This window comes from Vipera ursinii (assembly GCF_947247035.1).
Source record: "Vipera ursinii genome assembly, chromosome: 7".
In the NCBI taxonomy this organism is placed as follows: domain Eukaryota; kingdom Metazoa; phylum Chordata; class Lepidosauria; order Squamata; family Viperidae; genus Vipera; species Vipera ursinii.
Genome location: NC_139521.1, coordinates 75,319,906 through 75,346,851, shown reverse-complemented (window position 1 = coordinate 75,346,851; position 26,946 = coordinate 75,319,906). Strand labels below are relative to the sequence as shown.

Here is a 26,946-nt window from a genome sequence, read left to right as displayed (position 1 = left end):
ACCTGCTCTGAGTAAGCGTCAGGAGTCACACCAGGCAGGACAGCAAATGTCCCCTTGGGAGAAAGGGGGAGGGGGGAGGGGGAGGGGGGAGAGGAGAAGAGAGAAAGAGAAAGAAAGGGAGGGAGGAGGGAAGGAAGGAAGAAAGGAAGGAAGGAAGGAAGGAAGAAAAAAAGAAAGGAAGAAAGAAGGAAAGAAGGAAAGAAAAAAGAAAGAAAAAGAAAGAAAGGAAAGAAAGGAAGGAAGGAAGAAAGAAAGGAAGAAAGACAAAGGAAGGAAGAAAGAAAGAAGAAAGAAAGAAAGGAAAGAAAGAGAAAGGAAGGAAGGAAGAAAGGAAGGAAGAAAAAAGAAAGAAAGAAAGAAAGAAGGAAAGAAAAAAGAAAGAAAGGAAAGAAAGGAAGGAAGAAAGGAAGAAAGAAAAAAGAAGGAAGAAAGAAAGAAGAAAGAAAGGAAAGAAAGAAAGAAAAAGTGGAGGAAAGCAAAGTCTTACACTTAGGCAGGAAAAACCAAAGGCACAAGTGCAGACTGGGAGAGGCCTGGCTTAAAAACAGTCCCAGTGGACGATCACTTGACCACCAGCCAGCCGTGTGCAGCAGCAGCCAAAAAGGTTAATACAATCCTGGGTTGCATAAACAGGCATAGACTCAAGCTCAGGTGAAGTATTAGCGCTGCTTTATAAAACCCTAGTGAGACCATACCTGGAATACTGCAGCCAATTTTGGTCACCATATCAGAAAAAAGATGTCTCTCCCCACCGTACAAGGCTCTCTTCTTTCATCAAGAAGAAGGAGGAGGAGGAGGAGGAGGAGGAGGAGGAGGAGGAGGAGGAGGAGGAGGAGGAGGAGGAGGAGGAGGAGGAGAAGAAGAAGAAGAAGAAGAAGAAGAAGAAGAAGAAGAAGAAGAAGAAGAAGAAGAAGAAGAAGAAGAAGAAGAAGAAGAAGAAGAAGAAGAAATGGACCACAAATGGAATAGAACTAGAGGGTGGTCTCCTTGATGTTCTCTGAGCTTTGTTGTTTTCTTGCAGACCTTTCATGATCCAACTAGGGAACATCAACAGTGCGAGAAGGGAGTGGGGTTGGAGGAGGAGGAGGGGGAGGAGGAGGAGGAGGAGGAGGAGGAGGAGGAGGAGGAGGAGGAGGAAGAAAAAGACTGGGGTCCTTGGTACTCACTGAGCTTGAGCTTGGTTGTTTTTGCAAGACATTTCGTTAACCAACTAGGCAACATCATCAGTGCTAGGAGGGAGTGGGGTTGGAGGAGGAGGAGGAGGAGGAAAAAGACTGGGGTCCTTGGTACTCACTGAGCTTGGGGCTTTTCTTGCAGACCTTTCATGACCCAACTAGGCAACATCATCAGTGCTAGAAGGGAGAAGGGTTTGCAGAGAAGAGGAGGAGGAGGAGGAGGAGGAGGAGGAGGAGAACTGTGGTGTCTCTGGTGCTCTCTGAGCTTGGGGCTTTTCTTGCAGACCTTTCATGACCCAACTAGGCAACATCATCAGTGCGAGAAGGGAGAGGGCTTTGCTTTCACTTTGCAGACTAGCCACGGCTTGCCCTGTCCGTCTAGTTGCCGGGAAAGGCAGCCAACTGGAAAGGCCCTTTCCAAAGGCCCCAGCGCCCTCCCGCCAGCCGCCAAGCACCGCACTCCCAAGCAACGCACCTCCTCCATCGAACCGTCCCCAACCCGCTCAGCGAGGCCACACTTACGGAGGCAGAGGTTGTCGGTGAAAAGGTGTAGGAAACGCTCACATTCTTCCTGCCGGTTGCCGCTGGCGTTGCACGTGCACCAGGGCGCAATGTTGGCGGTCGAGTTGTCGATGTAGTTGGGCGTGATGGTGCTGCCTGCCGAGGGGAGGGAAGGAAGAGAGAGCAACTCTGAGAAAGCCAGGGGAACTTTTCAAAGTTTTCCCCCCAACGTGGCAACTTGGAAGACTTGCGGACGTCAACTCCCAGAATTCCCCAGCCAGCTGTGGCTGGCTGGGGAATTCTGGGAGTTGAAGTCCACGTTATCTTCAAGAGACCGAGCTTGAAAAAAAACATCGTTTTGAAATGGCCAAGGCTGAAAAACTCTTCTGTAAAATATCTCTCCTACACGTCGATCAACCCAGCAGAATAGAGCCGGAAGGGACCTCGGAGGTCATCTAGTCCAACCCCCTGGTCAAGCAGGAGACCCTATGCCATTTCAGACAAATGGCTGTCCAGTCTCTTTTTAAAAAGCTCCAGTACATTTAAGTCAATTTCCTGGCACCCTAAGCCATCCCGTCGCTGGCTGAGGAATTCTGGGAGTTGAAGTCCACCCATCTTAAAATTGAGAAACATTGAGAAACAGGTTGAGAAACATTGCTACACAGGCAGTCCTCAACTGACAACAGTTCGCTTAATGACCGTTCAAAATTACAACAGCATTGAAAAAATTGACTTATGACCGTTTTTCACAGTTACGAACGTCGCAGCGTCCCCACCATCAGGTGATTAAAGTTCAGGTGCTTGGCAATTGACTTGTACTTATGACGGCGGCATTGTCCTGGGGTCACACGATCCACTTCTGCGACCTTCTGACAAGCAATGGAGGAAGCCAGATTCACTTAACAACCGTGTTGCTAACTCAACAACTGCAGCGATTCGCTTCATGACTGTGGCCAGAAAGGTCGTAAAATGGGACAAAACTCGCTTAACAACTGTCTCACTTAGCAACATAAATTTTGGGCTCGATTTGGGCGGTACGTTGAGGTCTACCCATGCGGCGTGTTTGAAGAAAAACCCTTTTATTTTATTACCCGCCAGGAAAAAAAGTAGACATTTTTTTCCCCGAAAGTACAGAACAAACTAGAAATATCGGAATGAATGATTAAAAAATAAAACCCAAAACCCAAAAAGAAAATTGTATAAACAGGCTAAGCCTGTTACTTAGCTTTAAAATATTTAACAGTATCCTGTAGGAAGATTTTTAATGAAAAAAGAGAAGACGGTGTTATGAATTCCAGGCAAATGGATACAGATGGCAGCTTTTTTGGAAGAGCAGAAAATAATGTCTTTGCAAAAATGGATAAGTTGTTTTTTTTTTTAAAAAAAATGGGGGTTATATTTTTATAAATACTGCAAATTGGCAGTGCATACATTAAGGGGAAGTTTCATTTTTTTTTCTTTTAATATGCAAAAACAAGTAACAATACCACAGAGACCTTAGTTTTAAGTATTAAGCTTAAGATAGAAATCTTTAGCATAAAATAAATAATTTAACATTATTTGGGAGTTGTTTATCGGTGCCACACTTGGTTTTAGATGTAAAAAAGCTAAGCAACCTTAGGCTTATCGATATTAATATTTTAGAAATCTTAGTTAACGTGGATATAAATCTGTTTTCTTTAGTTTTAAAGGTTAAAGGGTTTTAAATCATCAGATGATTTATAAATACCACTGTACCCAAAGAATACAATGTATTATTCATATTTAATTTTTTTTTAAAAAAAATGGATATATTACACATGGCCTGAATCCAAACCTTAATATTTGGAATAATAATACTTTCCCAATTATCAAAATAATTCTCTTAGTCATTACTATGCCTGACGTAGCCAAAATTCCTCAGCAAAGATTGTATTTTACATTTCCTGAATATAATTCAACCTAAAAATATTAATCACTAAGATTTTCTCCATTATCTATCATCCATCCATCCGTCCCCCTTCATGGATTACTGCCTTGTCGTGGTGAAGGGGCTTGCGTAATTCAATGAAGCTATGAGCTATGCCGTGCAGGGCCACCCAAGACGGACAGGTCATAGCTGAGAGTTCTGACAAAACGTGATCCACTGGAGAAGGAAATGGCAACCCACTCCAGTATCTTTGCCATGAAAACCCTATGGACAGTACCAAAAGGCAAAACGATATGACGCTGGAAGATGAGCCCCTCAGGTCGGAAGGCGTCCAATATGCTACTGGGGAAGAGCAGAGGGCTAGTACTAGTAGCGCCAGAAAGAATGAAGCGACTGGGCCAAAGCCGAAAGGACGCTCAGCTGTGGATGTGTCTGGTGGTGAAAGGAAAGTCCAATGCTGTAAAGATTCTTTCTCCATAGGAACCTGGAATGTAAGATCCATGAATCAAGGAAAGCTGGACGTGGTCAAACAAGAGATGACAAGACTGAACATCGACATCTTAGGTATCAGCGAACTAAAATGGACAGGAATGGGTGAATTTAATTCAGATGGCCATCAGGTATACTACTGCGGGCAAGAATCCCTCAGAAGAAATGGAGTAGCCTTCATAGTCAATAAAAGAGTAGGAAAAGCAATACTGGGATACAATCCTCAAAATGACAGAATGATCTCAGTTCGAATCCAAGGCAAACCATTCAATATCACAGTAGTCCAAGCCCCAACCACCGGTGCTGAAGAGGATGAAATTGACCGGTTCTATGAAGCCCTACAGCACCTTATAGAACTAACACCAAAAAATGATGTCCTTATCATCATGGGGGGATTGGAATGCTAAAGTAGGAAGCCAAAAGATAACTGGAATAACAGGCAAGTTTGGCCTTGGAGTACAAAATGAAGCAGGGCACATGCTGATAGAATTTTGTCAAGAGAATACGATGGTCGTAGCAAACACTCTTTTCCAACAACCCAAGAGACAGCTCTACACATGGACATCACCAGACGGTCAACACAGAAATCAGATTGACTATATGCTCTGCAGCCAAAGATGGAGAAGCTCTATACAGTCAGTAAAAACAAGATCAGGAGCTGAGTGTGGCTCAGACCATGAGCTTCTCCTTGCAAAGTTTAGGCTTAAACTGAAGAAAGTAGGGAAAAGCACTAGGCCACTCAGGTATGAATTAAATCATATCCCTGTTGAATATACAGTAGAGGTGACAAATAGATTTAAGGAATTAGATCTGATAGACAGAGTGCCTGAAGAACTATGGACAGAGGTTCGCGACATTGTACAACAGGTAGCAACCAAAACCATCCCAAAGAAAAAGAAATGCAAGAAAGCAAAATGGCTGTCTGAGGAAGCTTTGCAAATAGCTGAGGAAAGGAGGGAAGCGAAAGGCAAGGGAGAAAAACATAGATATGCCCAATTGAATGCAGAATTCCAGAGAATAGCTAGAAGAGATAAGAATGCCTTCTTAAATGAACAGTGCAAAGAAATAGAAGAAAACAATAGAATAGGGAGGACCAGAGATCTTTTCAAGAAAATTGGAGAGATGAAGGGAACGTTTAATGCAAAAATGGGCATGATAAAGGACCAAAATGGCAGGGACCTAACAGAGGCAGAAGAGATTAAGAAGAGGTGGCAAAATTACACAGAAGAACTATACAAGAATGAGCTTAACATCCCAGATAATCACAATGAGGTGGTCACTGACCTCGAGCCAGACATCCTAGAATGTGAAGTGAAGTGGGCCTTAGAAAAGCTGAGCAACAACAAAGCTAGTGGAGGCGACAGTATTCCAGCTGAGCTATTCAAAATCTTAAAAGACAGTGCAGTAAAAGTGCTACACTCAATTTGCCAGCAAATTTGGAAAACTCAACAGTGGCCACAGGATTGGAAAAGATCAGTTTACATCCCAATTCCAAAGAAAGGCAGTGCCAAAGAATGTTCAAACTATCGCACCATTGCACTCATTTCTCATGCTAGTAAAGTCATGCTTAAAATCCTACAAGCTAGACTTCAGCAGTATGTGGATCGAGAACTACCAGAAGTACAGGAAGGATTTCGAAGAGGCAGAGGAACTAGAGATCAAATTGCCAACATACGATGGATCATGGAGAAAGCTAGGGAGTTCCAGAAAAACATCTACTTCTGCTTCATTGACTATGCTAAAGCCTTTGATTGTGTGGATCATAACAAACTGTGGCAAGTTCTTAAAGAGATGGGAGTACCAGACCATCTTATTTGTCTCTTGAGAAACCTATATGTGGGTCAAGAAGCAACAGTGAGAACTGGACATGGAACCACTGATTGGTTCAAAATTGGGAAAGGAGTCCGGCAAGGCTGTATACTGTCGCCCTGCCTATTTAACTTATATGCAGAGCACATCATGAGAAAGGCAGGGCTAGATGAATCAAAAGTTGGAATTAAGATTGCCGGAAGAAATATCAACAACCTAAGATACGCAGATGATACCACTCTAATGGCAGAAAGTGAAGAAGAACTAAAGAGCCTCTTGTTGCGGGTGAAGAAGGAGAGTGCAAAACTTGGGTTGAAACTCAACATTAAGAAAACCAAGATCATGGCATCCGGCCCTCTCAATTCCTGGCAAATAGATGGGGAAGAAATGGAGGTAGTGACAGATTTTATTTTCCTGGGCTCCAAGATCACTGCAGATGGGGACTGTAGCCAAGAAATTAAAAGACGTTTGCTCCTGGGGAGGAAAGCCATGGCAAATCTAGACAGCACACTAAAAAGCAGAGACATCACCCTGTCAACAAAAGTGCGTATAGTCAAGGCTATGGTCTTCCCAGTTGCAATGTATGGCAGTGAAAGTTGGACCATAAGAAAGGCTGAGCGCCAAAGAATTGAGGCCTTTGAACTATGGTGCTGGAGAAGACTCCTGCGACTCCCTTGGACTGCAAGGCGATCAAACCGGTCAGTCCTAGAGGAGATCAACCCTGACTGCTCTTTAGAAGGCCAGATCCTGAAGCTAAAACTCAAATCCTTTGGCCACCTAATGAGAAGGAAGGACTCACTGGAGAAGAGCCTAATGCTGGGAAAGATCGAGGGCAATAGAAGAAGGGGACGACAGAGAATGAGGTGGCTGGATGGAGTCACTGAAGCTGTAGGCGTGAGCTTAAATGGACTCCAGAAGATGGTAGAGGACAGGAAGGCCTGGAGGAATGTTGTCCATAGGGTCGCAATGGGTCGGACACGACTTCGCAGCTAACAACAACAACAACAACATCCATCCGTCTGTCCGTCTATTTGTATATCTGTCTATCGATCTATCTATCCATCTATTTTTCCCTCCCTCCCTCCAACTTTTATTTATGATCTAACGTCTCTCTCTCTCTCATCTGTCTGTCTGTCTGTCTGTCTGTCTGTCTGTCTGTCTGTCTATCTATCTATCTATCTATCTATCTATCTATCTATCTATCTATCTATCTATCTATCTAGGTCTTGGCATATTCAGGTCTTTTCCTGTGTAAGATTGAGAGTGAAAATCTACGAAAACACACACACACACACACACACACATATATGAGAACATAAAGAGTTCGAAATGATCATCTCAGCCTCTATATATCTATCTATCCATCCATCCATCCATCTTGTTTATAGTTTGTCTGTCTGTCGTCTGTCTGTCTGTCTGTCTGTCTGTCTCTCTCTCTCTCTCTCTCTCTCTCTCTCTCATTATTATTTATCTATCCATCTATCTTAGAATAGAATAGACCTGGAAGGGACCTTGGAGGGCTTCTAGTCCAGCCCCCTGCTCAAGCAGGAGAACCTACACCATCTCAGATAGGTGATTGTCTAGCCTTTTCTTAAAAACCTCCAGTGATGGAACGCTCATGATTTCTGGAGGCAAGCAGTTCCACTGGTTAATTATCCTCGCCGTCAGGAAGTTTCTCCTTAGTTCCAGGTTGCTTCTCTCCTTGATTGGTTTCCATCCGTTGCTTCTTGTCCTGCCTTGAGGTGCTTTGGAGGATAGCTTGACTCCCTCTTCTTTGGGGCAGCCCCTGAGATACTGGAAGACTGCCATCCTGTCCCCCCTCGTCCTTCTCTTCATTAAACTAGACATCCCCAATTCCTGCAACCGTTCTTCATATGTTTTAGCCTCCACCCCCCTGATCATCTTTGTGGCTCTTCTCTGCCCTCTTTCCTGACTCTCAGCATCTTTTTCACATCGTGGCGACCAAAACTGGATGCGACATTCCAGCTGTGGCCTTCCACTTTTAGCGTAGAGAGAGCTTTTCCAGACAGATCGTGAAGATTAAAGCCCTGGGAGGCAAATGGCCTTCCTGGGGGCTTCTCTTGCGATTAGTGGCCTCCGCAGAGGTGGGCCTGCCCAAATGGGCATGATGGCGGACGGATCGTGAGCTGCGTCCGCCATTTTGCCCACCTCACCCACATTCCTGCTGGAGGCTCTTGCTGGGCATCGGAAGAGCGGCCTGCCAAGAGACCGGAACAGAAATTTGTGCAATGAGCAACTAAACCGATGCATTAAATCACTAAATAAATGCAAAATCTCCCCGCCGTTCTCGGTAGCATTAAAATAAAGACAAACACCCCCCCTTACCTATGATGCCGGTGTAGGCCAATAAACAGGCGGCGTAGTTTTCTTTCTGGCATCCGGTTCCTGAGAGGAGTCCAGAGGGCTGGCAGTTGACCTGGAACTCAGCATAGCGAGATCTAGGAGAGAGGAAGGGGAGGGGGGCAAATGGAGAGCCGTTAAGGGCCAGATGGAGTCGGTGGTCCTGGCTGGCAGGGCACAAAAGGGAGGGAGGGAGGGAAAAACGTGGGAATGCGGCATGGATGGATGGAGGGAGGAATGGGTAAAGGAAGGATTGGAGGGATGGAAAATAGATGGTTGAAAGATAGATAGATAGATAGATAGATAGATAGATAGATAGATAGATAGATAGATAGATATGATAGAGAGATATAAATAGATATAGATAGATATAACAGAACAGAAAGGATAGGATAGAATAGGATAGGAAGGAGGATAGATAGATAGATAGATAGATAGATAGATAGATAGATAGATAGATAGATAGATAGATAGATAGATGATAGATAGATAGATAGATAGTAGACAGACAGACAGACACAGACAGAGATGATAGATAGATGTAGATAGATAGACAGACAGACAGACAGAGATGATAGATAGATGGTAGATAGATAGATAGATAGACAGACAGACAGACAGACAGACAGACACAGACAGACAGGCAGACAGAGATGATAGATGGTAGATAGATAGATAGATAGATAGATAGATAGATAGATAGATAGATAGACAGATGGTAGATAGATGGTAGATAGATAGATAGATAGATAGATAGATAGATAGATAGATAGATAGATAGATAGACAGACAGAGATAGATAGATAGATAGATAGATAGATAGATAGATAGACAGAGATAGATAGATAGATAGATAGATAGATAGATAGATAGATAGACAGAGATGATAGATAGATAGATAGATAGATAGATAGATAGACAGAGATAGATAGATAGACAGAGATGATAGATAGATAGATAGATAGATAGATAGATAGATAGATAGATAGATAGATATAGACAGAGACAGACAGAGAGATGATAGAGAGCTATAAATAGATATAGATATAACAGAACAGAAAGGATAGGATAGAATAGGATAGGAAGGAGGATGGATAGATAGATAGATAGATAGATAGATAGATAGATAGATAGATAGATAGATAGATAGATAGATAGAAGATAGATAGACAGACAGACAGACAGACAGAGATGATAGATAGATAAGAAAGAAAAGAAAGAAAAGAAAGAAAGAAAGAAAGAAAGAAAGAAAGAAAGAAAGAAAGAAAGAAAGAAAGAAAAAAAGAAACACCGTAGAAATCACACCAAGAGGTGGATGATTTCCACCTTTGTTTGCAAGCAGGACATTCCTAATCTGTTCTCCTTCCGTATCAAAGCACGCACACCTGCCACTCAACTCAGCTTGGATTAAAAAAACCCAGTCTTCATTTATTTATTAAGCATCAGCCAAGATCAAAACAGTTAACAAGCGAAAAAAGGGATGAAAGGCATGCTAAAGCCCAGAGGCAGAGAGATGCGAACAACAGAATTTTACATTATTTATATTTCTATTTCCATTTATCAAAGGGAGACAAAACTTTTCCAGAGCCACTGCCAGCAGAAGAAAAGAGATGGAAAGAGGCAACACAAGGCAATCCTTGCCTTAATAATATGTATCAACCATTTGGGGCAACTCCCAGAAGACGTGTGGACTTCAACTCCCAGAATTCCTCAGCCAGGCACGCTGGCTGAGGAATTCTGGGAGTTGAAGTCCACAAGTCATGAAAGGGCCAGGTTTGAAGACCCCTGCTCTAATCTGTATCAACCATTTGGGGCAACTCCCAGAAGACGTGTGGACTTCAACTCCCAGAATTCCTCAGCCAGGCACGCTGGCTAAGGAATTCTGGGAGTTGAAGTCCACAAGTCATGAAAGGGCCAGGGTTGAAGACCCCTGCTCTAATCTGTATCAACCATTTGGGGCAACTCCCAGAAGACGTGTGGGCTTCAACTCCCAGAATTCCTCAGCCAGGCAAGGCTGAGAAATAACTGAGGTAATTTTATTGCTTCTCTATCTTTGAAAATCTGCTGAAGATTTTAAGATTTTAAGATCCTTGCAGCGTTCTTCAGCTTCCAACCAGATTTTGCCTAGAGGCTTCTTCAAAGAGAGGAGGCCTCTGTGGAGAAAAGCCATCTTCACGTCAGGAGAGAGTGCTGGGTCTGTCTCTCTCTATCTTTTTCCATTTCAGGAATGACTTGATGGTATCAGAAGAACATCTTGGTGGAGACCCCAGCCGGTTGAGAGGGAGAAATGAGAGGCCATCTCTGGGGTTTGTCCGCATCTGCGAGTGCTATCAAATCCTGGAATTAACCAGTAATCGGAGTTCTCAGAATGAATTTCCCCAAACGATAGAGCCACTTGAAGAAAATATTCACAGGTCTGGGTTGAAATATGGTGTCCTTGGCGCTCTCTGAGCTTGGTTGTGTTCTTGCAGACGTTTCGTGACCCAACTAGGTGACATTATCAGGGCTAGACTGGCCATGAAAGTCAAATTGGGTGCCTTTGGGCCAATCAACCAGGTGCCAGTGAGTTCTAGTCCCGCCCTAGCCATGAAAGTCAAATTCCTTCCTTCCTTCCTTCCTTCCTTCCTTCCTTCCTTCCTTCCTTCCTTCCTGCCTTCCTGCCTTCCTGCCTTCCTGCCTTCCTGCCTTCCTCTCTCCCTTCCTCCTGATTCCTTCCTTCCTTCCCTCCCTCCCTCCTTCTTTCCATTCTCCCTTCTTCCTGATTCTTTCCTTCCTTCCTTCTTTCCTTCCTTCCTCACTCCCTCCCTCCTGATTCCTTCCTTCCTTCCTTGCTCCCTCCCTCCTGATTCCTTCCTTCCTTCCTTCCTTCCTTCCTTCCTTCCTTCCTTCCTTCCTTCCTTCCTTCCTTCCTTCCTCCTGATTCCTTCCTTCCTTCCCTCCCTCCTTCCTTCCATTCTCCCTTCTTCCTGATTCTTTCCTTCCTTCTTTCCTTCCTTCCTTGCTCCCTCCCTCCTGATTCCTTCCTTCCTTCCTTCCTTCCTTCCTTCCTTCCTTCCTTCCTTCCTTCCTTCCTGCCTGCCTGCCTGCCTTCCTGCCTTCCTGCCTTCCTGCCTTCCTTCCTTCCTCTCTCCCTTCCTCCTGATTCCTTCCTTCCTTCCCTCCCTCCTTCCTTCCATTCTCCCTTCTTCCTGATTCTTTCCTTCCTTCTTTCCTTCCTTCCTTGCTCCCTCCCTCCTGATTCCTTCCTTCCTTCCTTCCTTCCTTCCTTCCTTCCTTCCTTCCTTCCTTCCTTCCTTCCTTCCTTCCCCACCATCCATAAAGAGCTGAAGAGGCTTCCGGGATGCGAAGCGGAAGCTCTTCCAAGGCAAAACAGGAGAGTCCCGGTGCCTCCTGAAAAAGCACCGCTGGGGCAGGCGAGCGTTGGTACCTGCAGACGTAGTTCCCTCGGCAGGCGTCCAGTGGCGTCAGGCAGTTCGGCTTCTCCTTGGCTTCGTAGGAGCAGGCGGGCACAATCGTCTGCCGGCGTCTCTCGGCGCAGGCCGTGTCGACACAGGGGCAGAACAACAGCTCATGCGTGTACTCGGGGGGCACCCGGTCGAAGAACTTCCGCAAGGCCTTGTGACACTTGGACCGGTTGCAGGGGTCCGCCCGGGGCCCCCGACGGATGCAAGAGGACACGTACTCGGTCCGGAGTCGCTGGCACATCTCGTCCACGTTACAGGCTTTGGCGGCGTCCAAGCAGCGGTTCACTTGCGTGACCTCATTCTCGGAGCCTGCCGAGCAGAAAGACACAAGGGAGATGATGGTGTGCAATAACAACAACAACAACAACAACAACAACAACAATAATAATAATAATAATAATAATAATAATAATAATAATAATAATAATAATAATAATAATAATAATAATAAAAAGTTGGAAGGTACCTTGGAGGTCATCTAGTCCAACCCCCCTGCTCAGGCGGGAAACCCTATACCATTTCAGACAAATGGCTGTCCAATCTCTTGTTAAAAACTTCCAGCGTTGGAGCATTCAAAGCTTCTGGAGGCAGGTTGTTCCACTGGTTAATTGTTCCAACTGTCAGGAAATTTCTCCTTAGTTCTAGTTTGCTTCTCTCCTTGACTAGTTTCCATCCGTTGCTTCTTGTCCTGCCTTCAGGGGCTTTGGAGAATAGCTTGACTCCCTCTTCTTTGGGGCAGCCCCTGAGATACTGGAAGACTGCTATCCTGTCACCCCTCGTCCTTCTCTTCATTAAAGTACACATTCCCAATTCCAGCAACCGTTCCTTATACGTTTTAGCCTCCAGTCGCCTGATCATCTTTGTTGCTCTTCTCTGTACTCTTTCCAGAGTCTCAACATCTTTTTTACATCGTGGTGACCAAAATTGGATGCCGTATTCCAGGTGTGGCCTTACCAAAGCATTGTAAAGTGGTATTAGTACTTCACGCGATCTTGATTCTATCCCTCTGTTAATGCAGCCTAGCACTGGGTTGGCTTTTTTGGCAGCTGCAGCACAAGGCTGGCTCCTATTGAAGTGATTGTCTACTAGGACTCTCTCACAGTTACTACTATTGAGCAAGGTACCACCTATACTATACCTGTGCATTTGATTTTTCCTGCCTAAATGCAGAACCTTACTTTTTTCACCACTGAATTTCACTTTGTTAGATAGTGCCCAGTGTTCGAGTCTGTCCAGATCCTCCTGTATCTTAAGCCTATCTTCTGGAGTATTGGCTACTCCTGCCAGCTTGGTGTCGTCTGCAAATTTGATGAGTTCCCCATCTATCCCCTCATCCAAATCGTTGATGAAGATGTTGAAGAGCACTGGGCCCAGAACAGAGCCCTGGGGCACCCCACTACACACTTCCTTCCCTGTAGATGCGGTTCCATTGAGGACCACACGCTGAGTATGGGATGTCAAGCCAGCTGCGAATCATCCAGTCTAAACCAGGCAGGTCAGGAATTGCAATGAAAGAAGGAAAAAAAAAAACAGACTCTTGGCTGTTCAACCTTTGGAGATGTGGCAGAGACAGCAAGAGACTATGAAGGAAATTTAATAAAAACCCCAATTAAAAATGATAAAACCACTGGATGAATATTTCTTCTTTGACAAAGGTTTTCTAGGAATCTTTGATTCACCGGCTTGTTCGCAGTCTTATTTCTCCTTGCTATATATGTAGGCTACTAGGTTAGCTAAAAGCAGAAAAACCATGAATAGAATAGAATAAGAATAAGAATAAGAATAACAATAAGAATAGAATAGAACAGAACAGAACAGAATAGAATAATGAATAGCATAGAATAATGAATAGAATATGGAATGGATAGAATATAGCAGGGCTTTTCAACTTTTTCACCCATTGTACCACTTTTAGGATACGGCAACATCCGAGTACCACCAGTCGCCTAGCAAGGGGTCAAAAACTTGATGACCCCCCCAAAAAATAGAAGGAAAAAAGTGATGAAGTACAGGTAGTCCTCGACTTACAACAGCTCGCTTAGTGACTGTTCAAAGTTACAATGGCACTGAAAAAAGTGCCCCCCCCAAGCCACAGCCGAGCAAGACAGGCAGCGCTCTTCCTCCTGTCCGAGGTTTTCATTGATGTGACCATTTCTGTTGAGGATTGGCAGCGGGGGTGGGAGGTGGGGGTGTTTGGTTTTTATCCCCCCCGGTGGGTGGTTACAGCAGGTTTTGATCCCTTCACATGACCCTGGGACACTGTGACCGTCATAAATATGAATCACTTGCCAAGCATCTGAATGCAAATCACAAGACCCTGGAGATGCTGCAACATTCCAGCTGATCGGCTCTTCTTCTGGGCTCAGCAGAAGCGCCGGGATCAGTGCTGAGCTCCAGCTGGATCCTGGCGCTGATCCTGGCGCTTCTGCTGAGCCCTGACAGCCCTGCAGCTCCAGCCGTCTCTCGCTCAGGCTTGGGCGGTGCTGCCACCGGTTCAGCTCATTCCCCTCCCCCACTACCACTTTTCTAGGATGGTCACGTACCACCTGCCAGGTGCCAATGTACCACAGGTGGTACCCGTACCACTGGTTGAAAAGCCCTGGAATATAGGATAGGGTAGGGTAGGATAGGATAGGATAGGATAGGATAGGATAGGATAGGATAGGATAGGATAGGATAGGATAGAAAATGGAATGGATAGAGAATAGAATATAAAACAGAACAGAACAGAACAGAACAGAACAGAACAGAACAGAATAGAATAGAATAGAATAGAATAGAATAGAATAGAATAGAATAGAATATGGAATGGATAGAATATAGGATAGGGTAGGGTAGGATAGGATAGGATAGGATAGGACAGGATAAGATAGGATAGAATAGAGAATGGAATGGATAGAGAATAGAATATAAAACAGAACAGAACAGAACAGAACAGAACAGAACAGAACAGAATTCTACTCCATTTCCTTTCTGGGGACATTTCTCCAACAGTCAACCAGCATTTGACTTCCTGTCACTTAAATCTCTGGTTCTGTGACAGCCATGCAAGACTCATGTTCCCACAGGAGTGTCACAAATACGAAGAAGCAACTTTGCGCAGCTGCAGGCACCGTCTTCATGTTTCTGGCTGCCGCCTCCCTGGAGATGCTTGTGTTTCAAAACTTTTAGGAGACCGATTGTATCCCTGTTCAATTTTTTTTTTCTGGGGACTCAAGCTAGCCAGAAACTCTGAACTGTCTCCATGGAAGTGAATGGAGCCATTGCAGTGCTACAGAGATAGTCCACAATTTACAACCGTTGATTTTTTTTGACTCGTTGAAGTTACAACAGCATTGAAAAAAGTGACATGATTGTTTTTCACATGACCTCAACTCCCAGAAACCCCCAGCCAGCATGCTTTAAGATGAGTGGAATTCAATTCCCAGAATCCCCCAGCCAGCAAGTTTTAAGATGGGTGGACTTCAACTCCCAGAATCCCCCAGCCAGCAAGTTTTAAGTTGGGTGGACTTCAACTCCCAGAATCCCCCAGCCAGCAAGTTTTAAGATGGGTGGACTTCAACTCCCAGAATCCCCCAGCCAGCAAGTTTTAAGATGGGTGGACTTCAACTCCCAGAATCCCCCAGCCAGCAAGCTTTAAGATGGGTGGACTTCAACTTCCAGAATCCCCCAGCCTGAGGGTTTTGTGACATATGGACATCCCGAATTCCCCCTCCAGAATGCTTTAAGATGGGTGGACTCCAACTCCCAGAATCCCCCAGCCAGCAAGTTTTAAGATGGGTGGACTTCAACTCCCAGAATCCCCCAGCCAGCAAGTTTTAAGATGGGTGGACTTCAACTCCCAGAATCCCCCAGCCACCATGCTTTAAGATGGGTGGACTTCAACTCCCAGAATCCCCCAGCCAGCATGCTTTAAGATGGGTGGACTTCAACTCCCAGAATCCCCCAGCCAGCATGCTTTAAGGTAGGTGGACTTCAACTCCCAGAATCCCCCGGCCAGCCTGCTTTAAGATGGGTGGACTTCAACTCCCAGAATCCCCCAGCCAGCAAGCTTTAAGATGGGTAGACTTCAACTCCAAGAATCCCCCAGGCAGCAAGCTTTAAGATGGGTGGACTTCAACTCCCAGAATTCCTTTGCTGGTTGGGAGATTCTGGGAGTTGAAGTCCACCCCATCTTAAATTGCCCAAGGTTGAGAAACTACAGAGCGCAAAGTGAAATTTCCTGCTTAGGATAGGAAACCTGGAGCTTTTTCTGGCCGAGTTCAGCCAGCCTCGGCCGGGCGACCTCCATCTGATGGAATTGCCTAATGGAGCATGTGCGGCGTCCATTTCCCATGCCTCTGTCACCTTGAACCCCGCTCGGCGAGCAGAAAGCGGGAAACCAGGATTGATCGGCCAATTACCGAGCATAATGGTATTCCTAATTAGGGCCCTTGCAGAACATATGATGTCTTCTCTCGGAAGCGGCTGGAGCTGTCCGTCTTTGTCGGCAAGGCGCAGGGGAAACCGAGTCGGCCTTTGGGAACATGCCACCCCCGGGGCAAATCATGCTCTCCGGATAACCGCCTTGGCAAAGATCTCCAGAAACGGAGAAGAGAGTTGTGCTGTTCTGAGCACGTGCCGAGTGCCGCTTTTGTACAAAGGGGACTAGAAAAGAATCAGTGGGGTCTAGTGGTTAAGGCAGCCGTCTAGACCTGCCTTAGGAGCGAAAGGAGACTGGGAGACTTTGGGCCAAACGCCAGGAGATCAGAATCAGAATCAGAGTGGAGCTGAAAGGGACCTTGGAGGTCTTGTAGTCCAGCCCCCTGCTTCAGCAGGAGACCCTATATTAGGGGTCTTCAAACTTGGTCCCTTGATGACTTGTGGACTTCAACACCCAGAATTCCTCAGCCGGGCATGCTGGCTGAGGAATTCTGGGAGTTGAAGTCCACTCCCCTTAAAGTCTATATCAGGGGTCTTCAGACTCGGCACTTTGATGACTTGTGGACTTCAACTCCCAGAATTCCTCAGCCAGGCATGCTGGTGAGTTCTAGTCCTGCCTTAAAAGTGAAAGAAGACTTGTGACTTTGGGATAATAATAATAGTAATAAATAATAATAATAATAATAATAACAACAACAACAACAACAACAACAATAACAACAACAACAACAAAACAACAACAACAACAACAACAACAACAACAACAACAATAATAATAATAATAATAATAATAATAATAATAATAATAATAAGTTGGAAGGGACCTTGGAGGTCATCTAGTCCAACCCCCTGCTCAGGCAGGAAACCCTAGACCAGGGGTCTTCACACTCGGCCCTTTTATGACTCATGGACTTCAACTCCCAGAATTCCTCAGCCAGTGTGCCTGGCTGAAGAATTCTGGGAGTTGAAGTCCATAAGTCATAAAAGGGCCGAGTGTGAAGACCCCTGCCCTAGACCATTTCAGACAGGAGATGGCGAGTTCCAGTTCTACCCTAGGCGTGAAAGCCAGCTAGTGACTTTGGGCCAGTCCTACCCATCTCTATCAGCCCAACCCACCTCACAGGGTTGTTGTTATGGGAAAAATAGGAGAAGGAAGGAGTATCAGGATTGTTCGCCACCTTGAGTGACTTCAAAAAGTAAGGAAGGTAAGATAAAGGAAACCTAATGAATTCAAAGGGCTTTCTTAATTCCCCCCTCTCCCCCCCCCCCGGTTGCAACGATCTGGCGCCCCGTCCTTACCTGCCGTGATGGATGCCAGTCGGACATAGTCAAACCCCCTTACAAAAGGCTCGTACGGACTGCTTTCCATGACGTTCATACCTAAAGGAAGAAAATACATACATATATATATTTATTTACATGGGAAAAGAATGCCAATGCTTTTGTCCTGCATATTATTTGTTACATGAATTTAACAAAACCCGATGCTCTGCTTTCGGGCCCAGAGACATTCGCCCTTTGAGAAGTGAAGCCCAATTAAAAGCAGATGAGAAGGGCAGCTTAAATGCAGAAAGCGTGAAGGGGACACAGGAAGGTCCACCGGCCCCTTATCTTCCTTGGACAGATTTCAAATTTCCTTTGAGATGTTCTCCATGTGGACCTGTCTCTTTCAAAGCTGGCAGGTTGAAGATGGAAGACTTCAACTCCCAGAATGCCCCAGCCAGCCAGCCAGCCTTAAGAGGAGTGAAGTTCAATTGCCGTCAATTCAATTCATTCTCTCCTTTTTCCTTCCTTCCTTCCTTCCTTCGTTTCCGCCCTCCCTCTCTCCTTCCTTCCTTCCCTCCTTTTCTTCCTTCCTTCCCTTCCCACCCTCATTCTTTCTTTCCTTCCTTCCCTTCCCTCCCTCCCTCCTTCCTCCCTTCTCTCCTTTTTTCTTCCTTCCTTCCTTCCTTCCTTCCTTCCTTCCTTCCTTCCTTCCTTCCTTCCTTCCTTCTTTCCTTCCTCCTTCCTCCCTTCTCTCCTTTTTCCTTCCTTCCTTCCTTCCTTCCTTTCTTCCCTTCCTGCTTCCTTCCTTCCCTCCTTTTTCTTCCTTCCCTTTCCTCCCTTCCTTCCTCATTCTTTCCTTCCTTCTCTCCTTTTTTCTTTTCCTTCCTTCCTTCCTTCCTTCCTTCCTTCCTTCCTTCCTTCCTTCCTTCCTTCCCTCCTTCCTTCCTTCCTTCCCTCCTTTTCTTCCTTCCTTCCCTTCCCACCCTCATTCTTTCTTTCCTTCCTTCCTTCTCTTCCCTCCCTCCCTCCTTCCTCCCTTCTCTCCTTTTTTCTTCCTTCCTTCCTTCCTTCCTTCCTTCCTTCCTTCCTTCCTTCCTTCTTTCCTTCCTCCTTCCTCCTCTCCTTTTTCCTTCCTTCCTTCTTTCCTTCCTTCCTTCCTTTCTTCCCTTCCTCCTTCCTTCCTTCCCTCCTTTTTCTTCCTTCCTTCCCTTTCCTCCCTCCCTCATTCTTTCCTTCTCTCCTTTTTCCTTCCTTCCTTCCCTCCCTCCCTCCTTCCTTCCTCGCTCCTTCCTTCCTTCCTTCCTTCCTTCCTTCCTTCCTTCCTTCCTTCCTTCCTTCCTTCTTCCCTTCCCTCCCTCCCTCCCTTTCCTTCCTTCCTTCCTTCCTTCCTTCCTTCCTTCCTTCCTTCCTTCCTTCCTTCCTTCCTACCTTCCCACCTTCCTTCCCTTCCCTCCCTCATTCTCTCCTTCCTTCCCCTCTTCCCCTCTCAAAACCTCTTCTCTTTTCCCCTCCCCTCCCCTTTTCCTCCTTTTCCTCCCCTCCCCTCCCCCTCTATTCTCTCTCTGACTAAACCTGGGTTGGAGCTATTTTGAGCCATAGGCTGTTTAACTATCCCTTGTTTTCTGAGGCAGTAAAATGTGCATATGTGATATATCTCTATTCCCGAGCAGGGGAAAAAAAATAAATCTATAATTGTTCCAATAAAGGCATATTGCTTCAGACGGGTGCCACAGACAGAAGAAACCCAGCGAGGAACGCTAGTGCTCTTGTAAATCAACTTGGTTTTTTATTGTTATGCAAAAAATAAAAATAAAATAAAATACTACGTACCCTTTAAAAGAAAGTAACTGAATACTCAAGGGCCAGAGAAATATATATATATATATAGAAGGATCACCTGGTGTCCTACTTTCCATCTCTACTTGGCTTTTTGACACACTCTCTTTGGGGCTGAGTGTGCTAATTACTCACAAGTTTGGTTCCAGCAACTCCGGGACGTTTTGCGTTGTTTTGATCGATGTCAAATAGATCTAAGGTGTGGGTAGATATATATAAAACCTCTCCTTGATTTTGCACACTCTTTAATCTCTCTTCTTTTGATCTTTGCTGATGTTTATTCAACCAATAGCATCCCTATTTATTTAGTAAATAAATAATTTCCCCCTAGCTGAACTGAGTGGTGGGTGCGAATGGCTCTGATCTGGATGGAGCCTGGGCAGCTTAAGGATGAGCAGACTTCCTCTCCCAGAATTCCCCAGCCAGCATGTCTGCAGCTTGGCTTTCCTTCCTTCCTTCCTTCCTTCCTTCCTTCCTTCCTTCCTTCCTTCCTTCCTTCCTTCCTTCCTTCCTTCCTCCTTTCCTTCCTTCCTTCCTTCCCTCCTTTTTTCTTCCTTCCCTTCCCTCTCTCCCGCATTCTTTCCTTCCTTCCTCCTTTCCTTCCTCCCTCCCTCCCTCCCTTCCTTCCTTCCTTCCTTCCTTCCTTCCTTCCTTCCCTCTTTCCTTCCCTCCTTTTTTCTTCCTTCCCTTCCCTCCCTCCCTCATTCTTTCCTTCCTTCCTCCTTTCCTTCCTTCCTTCCTTCCTTCCTTCCTTCCTTCCTTCCTTCCTTCCTTCCTTCCTTCCCTTCCCTCCCTCCCTCATTCTTTCCTTCCTTCCTCCTTTCTTTCCTTCCTTCCTTCCTTCCTTCCTTCCTTCCTTCCTTCCTTCCTTCTTCCTTCCCTTCCCTCCCTCCCTCATTCTTTCCTTCCTTCCTCCTTTCCTTCCTTCCTTCCTTCCTTCCTTCTTCCTTCCCTTCCCTCCCTCCCTCATTCTTTCCTTCCTTCCTCCTTTCCTTCCTTCCTTCCTTCCTTCCTTCCTTCCTTCCTTCCTTCCTTCTTCCTTCCCTTCCCTCCCTCCCTCATTCTTTCCTTCCTTCCTTCCTTCCTTCCTTCCTTCCTTCCTTCCTTCCTTCCTTCCTTCCTTCCTTCCTTCCTTCCTTCTTCCTTCCCTTCCCTCCCTCCTGCATTCTTTCCTTCCTTCCTCCTTTCCTTCCTCTACAATCAAAACAAGCATTTCTGTTGCTAAATGAAACATCTAAGAGAATTTTGCCGCACTTTATCACCGTCGTTAAGTGAATCACTGCATCTGTTAATGTAATCACACAGTTGTTAAGTGGAGCTGGCTTCCCCATTGCCTTTCTTTGTCGGGAGGTCACAAAAGGGGACACTGCGACGGTCATAAGTACGAATCAGTTGCCAAGCGCCTGAATTTCGATCACGTGACACCCCTCCCCGAAAGGAGGCTGCAACGGTCATTAAGTGTGAGAAATGGTCACAAGTCACTTAGTGCCAGTCACTCAACAAACGGTCGTAAACCAAGGACTGTCTAGAAAGGCCTCCGACGGTTAAAATTCCTGGGTTTGCAAAAAACGGAAGGATCTGCAAAATATTTATGCAAAGGAGAAGTTTCAGAAAGTTGATATCAGCGTTCAGAGAACGTCACTGAGTCCGAGGGGGCATCTCCCTCTCCCTCTCCCTCCCTCTCCCCCTCCCCATCTCTGTCTCCCTCTCTCTCCCTCTCCCTTTCCCTCCCTCTCCCTCTCCCTCCCCCTATCTCTCTCTCCCTCCCTCCCTCCCTCTCCCTTTCCTCTCTCTCCCCTCCCCCTCCCTTTCCCCTTCTCCCTCCCTTTCCCTCTTCCTCTCCCTCCCTCCCTCCCTCTCTCCCCCTCTCCCTCCCCTTCCCCTTCCCCTCCCTCTCTGCCTCTGTCTCCCTCTCCCTCTCTCCCTCTCTCTCCTTCTCCCTCTCCCTCCCGCTCCCTCTCCCTCTCTCCCTCTCTTCTCCCCCTCTCCCTCCCCCTTCCCCTTCCCCTCCCTCTGTGTCTCCCTCTCCCTCTCTCCCTCCCTCTCCCTCCCCTTCTCCCTCTCTCCCTTTCCCTTTCCCTCTCCCTCCCCCTCCCCCTCCCCCTCCCTTTTCCTCTCTCCCTCCCTTTCCCTCTTCCTCTCCCTCCCTCCCTCCCTCTCTCCCCCTCTCCTCCCCTTCCCCTTCCCCTCCCTCTCTGCCTCTGTCTCCCTCTCCCTCTCTCCCTCTCTCTCCTTCTCCCTCTCCCTCCCTCCCTCTCTCTCCCTCTCCCTCTTTCTCTCTCCCCCCTCTCCCTCCCCCTCCCCTCCCCCTGTCTCTCTCCCTCTCCCTCCCTCTCCCTCTCCCTCCCCTTCCCCTTCCCCTCCCTCTGTGTCTCCCTCCCTCCCTCTCTCTCCCTCTCCCTCCCCCTTCCCCTCCCTCTCTGTCTCTGTCTCCCTCTCCCTCTCTCCCTCTCTCTCCTTCTCCCTCTCCTCCCGCTCCCTCTCCCTCTCTCCCTCTCTTTCTCCCCCTCTCCCTCCCCCTTCCCCTTCCCCTCCCTCTGTGTCTCCCTCCCTCTCTCTCCCTCCCTCTCCCTCTCCTTCTCCCTCTCTCCCTTTCCCTCTCCCCCTCCCTTTCCCTCTCTCCCTCCCTTTCCCTCTTCCTCTCCCTCCCTCCCTCTCTCCCCCCTCTCCCTGCCCTTCCCCTTCCCCTCCCTCTCTGCCTCTGTCTCCCTCTCCCTCTCTCCCTCTCTCTCCTTCTCCTCTCCCTCCCTCCCTCCCTCTCTCTCCCTCTCCCTCCCTCTCCCTTTCCCTCTCTCTCTCCCTTTCCCTCTCCCTCTCCCTCTCCCTCTCCCTCTCTTTCTCCCCCTCTCCTTCTCCCTCCCTCCCTCTCCCTCTTCCTCTCCTTCTCCCCTCTCCCTCCTTCTCCCTCTCCCTCCCCCTCCCTCTCCTTTACCTCCCTCCCTCTCTCCACCAAGTCTCCTTCTGAGATTCTGCTGCAAAGTTCTGAAAATATTATCTCACTGTCAAAAATAGACCCTCTTGGCAGGAAAGGAGGAAAGACCCCGAGGGCCGAGCGTTCAGTTACTTCCTACGACGCCCATTTTCACGCCTACCGGGAAGATTTTTGCGCCACGTTTCCGCAAACGGATCGTTCGGCTACTCTGATGGGGCCAAGCATGGTGGGGAGCATTGCGGATCCTTCCAGCTCTGCTGATCTTCCAGGAGAGAAACAATCCCGGAGGCTTTAATCCGATCCCGTTAAAGCAGAATGCGGGCAAGTCCTCGACTTACAACCGTTCATTTGGCGACCGCTCGAAGTGACAACGGCACCGGGAAAAAAGCGACGTACGGCCAGTTCTCACTCTTAACGACCGTCGCAGCGTCCCCGCGGTCAGGGGATCAAAATTCGGAAGCTCGGCAACTGACTCGCATTTACGACGGTCGCAGCGTTCCCGGGGTGGGTGGGTGGCGCGGTGTCACGTGACCCCCGTTTTGCAACCTTCTGACCCGCAAAGTCAACGAAGGGGGGGGGAGGGAGAAAGCCAGATTCGCTTAACACACATCCCTTCCTAACGTAACGGCTGCGGTGTTTCGCTTAACGACGGCGGTGAGAAGAGCGGTCAAACTCCCTTCAGAAACGCCTCGCTTAGCAGCACCAACGTTGGGCCGCTTAAGGTGAGGACTAATCTATATCTGGGTTTCCCTCACCCACCCACCCCCCCACCCCCCCAAACCCATCCCATCTTTGCTTCCTTCGGAGTTGAGTAAATGACACGCTCCGCCGATTGGCAAGACCAGGCGGTTGAGATAATTGATTGTGCGAAATGACAAGTCGCCAAGCCTTTGCGGCCTCGGGGGAGGAGGAGGAGGCCGTGTGTGTGTGTGTGTGTGTGTGTGTGTGTAAGCTGACACTTTGCAAACGTGTCTATATTGTCTCGGCTCCTTGGATGGGGACTCATCCATCACTTCAATGCCGGGAGACACGGCAGCAGCATAGAAGCGGCCTTAGTACGGTTTGCTGGACCCGTCAAAGGAAGATGCGGAGAGGAATGGCAAGAGGCCAGGCGTGCCACGAATTGCCTTTGACAAGGGAAGGCAATTGAACGAGGAACGGGTCCCCAACGAAAAGCAAGGGCCTGCTGGCCAAGGGGAAAACGAGGCCAGAAGAGTTGCGGGTCCAAATCGGAGAGAAGGAGTAACCTGCCTTGGGAGGAGGGGTGTGTGTGTGGGGTGGTGGTGGGGTGGAACGACAATCAGCTCGTTTTGCTTTCTGAGTTTGGAGAAGAAGAAAATGGAAAGGCGGAGAGAGAGAGAGAGAGAGAGAGAGAGAGAGAGAGAGAGAGAGAGCTATTACAGACGTGGCAAAGGTCCAGAACGGGACAAGTGGGATGATTAGGTGGCTCAAACAGCCCTGTTTGGAGGAAAGATTATAGCTTTGGGGTTTCTGGGGGGGGGAGTGTAAGAGGAAAACTGGATTCGGCAACTGCAAAGAAAGAGGAGAGACAAAAAAAGGAAAAGGACGAATAGAATAGAATAGAATTTAATGGAATGGAATGGAATGGAATGGAATAGCACAGAGAAGAGAAGAGAAGAGAAGAGAAATAGAATTAACAAAATAGAATACAATAGAATAGAAATATAAATAAGAATAGAATGGAATAGAATAGAATAGCGGGAAGGGACCCTGAGGTCCTCTAGTCCAGCCCTCTGCTCAAGCAGGAGAACCTATATAGAATAGAATAGAATAGAATAGAATAGAATAGAATAGAATAGAATAGAATAGAATAGAATAGAATAGAATAGAATAGAATAGAATAGAATAGGAATAGAATAACCCTTGAACTGCTGGGTAATTCTGGAACAAGACACAGCTGCTTTAAAGGGCTGAGAGAGTTAATACCTGTCTGCCCTTGCTGGCAGCTCTCAAGGAAGACCAGAGTAGAAGTCCAAAGTCCTAGAATAGAATAGAGCTGGAAGGGATCCTTAGAGGTCTTCTAGTCCAGCCCCCTGCTCAAGCAGGAGAATCTATACCATCTCAGACAAGTGACTGTCCAGTCTCTTCTTAAAAATCTCCAGTGATGGAGCCCCCACGTTTTCTGGTGGCCAGCTGTTCCACTGGTTAATTGTCCTCGCTGTCAGGAAGTTTCTCCTTAATTCCAGGTTGCTTCTCTCTTTGGTCACTTTCCAACCATTGTTTCTCGTCCTGCCCTCTGGTGCTTTGGAGAATAACGTGACCCCCCTTCTTCTTTGTGGCAGCCCCCCAAATACTGGAGCACTGCTATCGTGTCTCCCCTATTTCTTCTTTTCTTTCAACTAGCCAAAGCCAAGTCCCGCAGCCGTTCTTCGTAGGTTTTAGCCTCCAGGCCTTGGATCATCTTAGTGGCTCTTCTCTTCTCTTTTTCTAAACTCTCAACGTCTTTTTTGTGATGAATGCTAATACTTAATGTAAGATGACCATAACAGAAGCTTGCAAGTCTGAATGTGCTCCCCATCCCTTATATTTGCAAGAAAACTGAGACGCTTTTTCCAATTACATTTCTGCCCCAGACTCTAATTTCTTTATCTGACTTTCTCTGGGTTGGATCTCTTCTCCTGTTCCTCAGGTTTATTCCTTTTGCCTGCTGTAGCCTGAAGCAGACCCTCCTGGTTATCGTTCTGTTAATATTTTCTATAGTTACAGGGTGGCGAGTTCAAGTTCTTGCTAGAGAGGATCATTGTATGGGTTGTGAAGAATTCGTAGCATAAGCTCAGCCCTGTTTCCAAAGTCCTTCCTGACTAACTGGGAAGAGAGAGAGAGAGAGAGAGAGGGAGAGAGAGAGAGAGAGAGGGAGAGGGAGAGGGAGAGGGAGAGGGAGAGGGAGAGAGAGAGAGAGAGAGAGAGAGAGAGAGAGAGAGAGAGAGAGAGAGAGAGAGAGAGAGAAATCACAGGATTTTGGAGAGCCCCTAGTTTGGCTGGAGACATAAAACAGATGAAGCTAAAGGAGAATCTAAGGTAAATGTACTTTGGCTTCATTAATTATACCAATGGGATCAGATTGAAGCTTGTTGCCAGAAAGCCAGAAAGGAAGGGAGGGAGGGAGGGGAAAGAGAAATGAAAGAAAGAAAGAAAGAAAGAAAGAAAGAAAGAAAGAAAGAAAGAAAGAAAGAAAGAAAAAGAGAGAGAGAGAGAGAAAGAAAGAAAAAAGAAAGAAAGAAAAGAAAGAGAGAGAGAGAGAAAGAGAAAGAAAGAAAGAAAGAAAGAAAGAAAGAAAGAAAGAAAGAAAGAAAGAGGAAGGAGCAAGGAAGCAAGCAAGAGGAATGAAAAAGAAAGAAAGAGCAAAAAGAAAAAGGAAGGAAGGAAGGAAGGAAGGAAAGAAGAAAAAGCAAGAAAGCAAGAAAAAAGGAATGAGTGAGGAAAGAAAAGAAAGAAAGAGAGAGAGAGGAAGAGAGGAAGGAGCAAGCAAGCAAGCAAGAGGAACGAAAAAGAAAGAACAAAAAGAAAAAGGAAGGAAGGAAAGAAGAAAAAGCAAGAAAGCAAGAAAAAGAAAGAAAGAAGGAACGAATGAGGAAAGAAAGAAAGAAAGAGAAAGAAAGAAAGAAAGAAAGAAAGAGAAAGAAAGAAAGAAAGAAAGAAAGAAAGAAAGAAAGAAAGAAAGAAAGAAAGAAAGAAAGAAAGAAAAAAAAGAAGAAGCAATTATGGAGATGTCTTGTTATCACAGCAAGAAAGGAGCACGGATCTAAGAGAAGAACGAGGCTTTGGTTGTCTCGGATTTCCTTACTTGCTGCTGCTACTACCTGGATTATCTTTAGCTGGCCAGGATAATTTTCCTCCCCTCCCGGGGAGGAAAATTGATTGCAATTCAAACCCCCCCCCCAATCTCAATCTCTCTCTCTCTCTCTCTCTCTCTCTCTCTCTCCTCTCTCTCTCTCTCTCTCTCTCTCTCTCTTTAACCTCCTCAGCCTGCCTACCTCGGCTGTCAGTCCCCCAGTGGCATTTTATTAATCCATCTATTTTCCAGCCCACGCATGGGTGGGCCTGTTTCACTCCCGGTTTAATTTCCACGGCACATAAAACACTCACTGTCCTGACAAGACAAGAGTTATGATCTCCGAGCTGCCTCTTTTTCTTTTTCTTTTTTTTCTTTTTTTTTTTTTACGAGGTCCCTTTCAAAAAAACTCCTGACTTGCCAAAAATTAGCCTCTTGGAGGGATAAAATATATATCGGCCACGGCTGAGGGGCTCCAATTATCATGCTTAAGTGGCCATTATTGCAATTTGGGCAGCTGGGTGTGCCCTCGACAATCACACCTGGAGTGGAAAGAGAGAGGGACCGTGGTCGCTTGCCTGCCTGCCTGCCTGCGCGTGTGTGTGTGTGTGTGTGTGTGTGTGTGTTTGTGTGTGCAGCCTTTAGAGAGGCGGTGTGGTTTGCGAGAGATTCCCGCACAGCAACACGAACTCTTCCTTGGGTTGCGGCATCTGCCAATTCTCTGCCCTTTAGATCCTAATCAGGACATTGGCGTTAAAGCCAATTAGGTGCTCAGGAGGCTGAGAAGAGGAATAAATGAGTCTTTTGACCTCTTTCTCCACGGTGCAGCCGGGCTGAGTAAACCACCCATTAGAAAAGCTGAAATTCTGCCATTGGTTTGGGACAGGCTGGGACAAGAGCAAACGAAGCCCCCATCCATGCAGGCAGCAGGCAAAAACTACGTCCCTTCCGGTCCACGGAAAAAAAATCCCTCTCCGTGGAACTGGTCC

General features: G+C 46.7%; 1 protein-coding gene across 1 annotated transcript in view; it reads right to left on the bottom strand.

Moving 5' to 3' along the window:
• Positions 1-26,946, bottom strand: part of LOC310643047 (GDNF family receptor alpha-4-like) — a gene marked incomplete at both ends in the record, with an annotated part of 106,296 nt that overhangs the window by 7,507 nt on the left and 71,843 nt on the right. The window contains 4 exons of the mRNA XM_083367079.1: positions 1,698-1,832; positions 8,230-8,342; positions 11,672-12,017; positions 17,430-17,510. Of these exons, the coding sequence (XP_083223205.1) occupies positions 1,698-1,832; positions 8,230-8,342; positions 11,672-12,017; positions 17,430-17,510 (675 nt within the window). The remainder of the gene's footprint in view (positions 1-1,697; positions 1,833-8,229; positions 8,343-11,671; positions 12,018-17,429; positions 17,511-26,946) is intronic.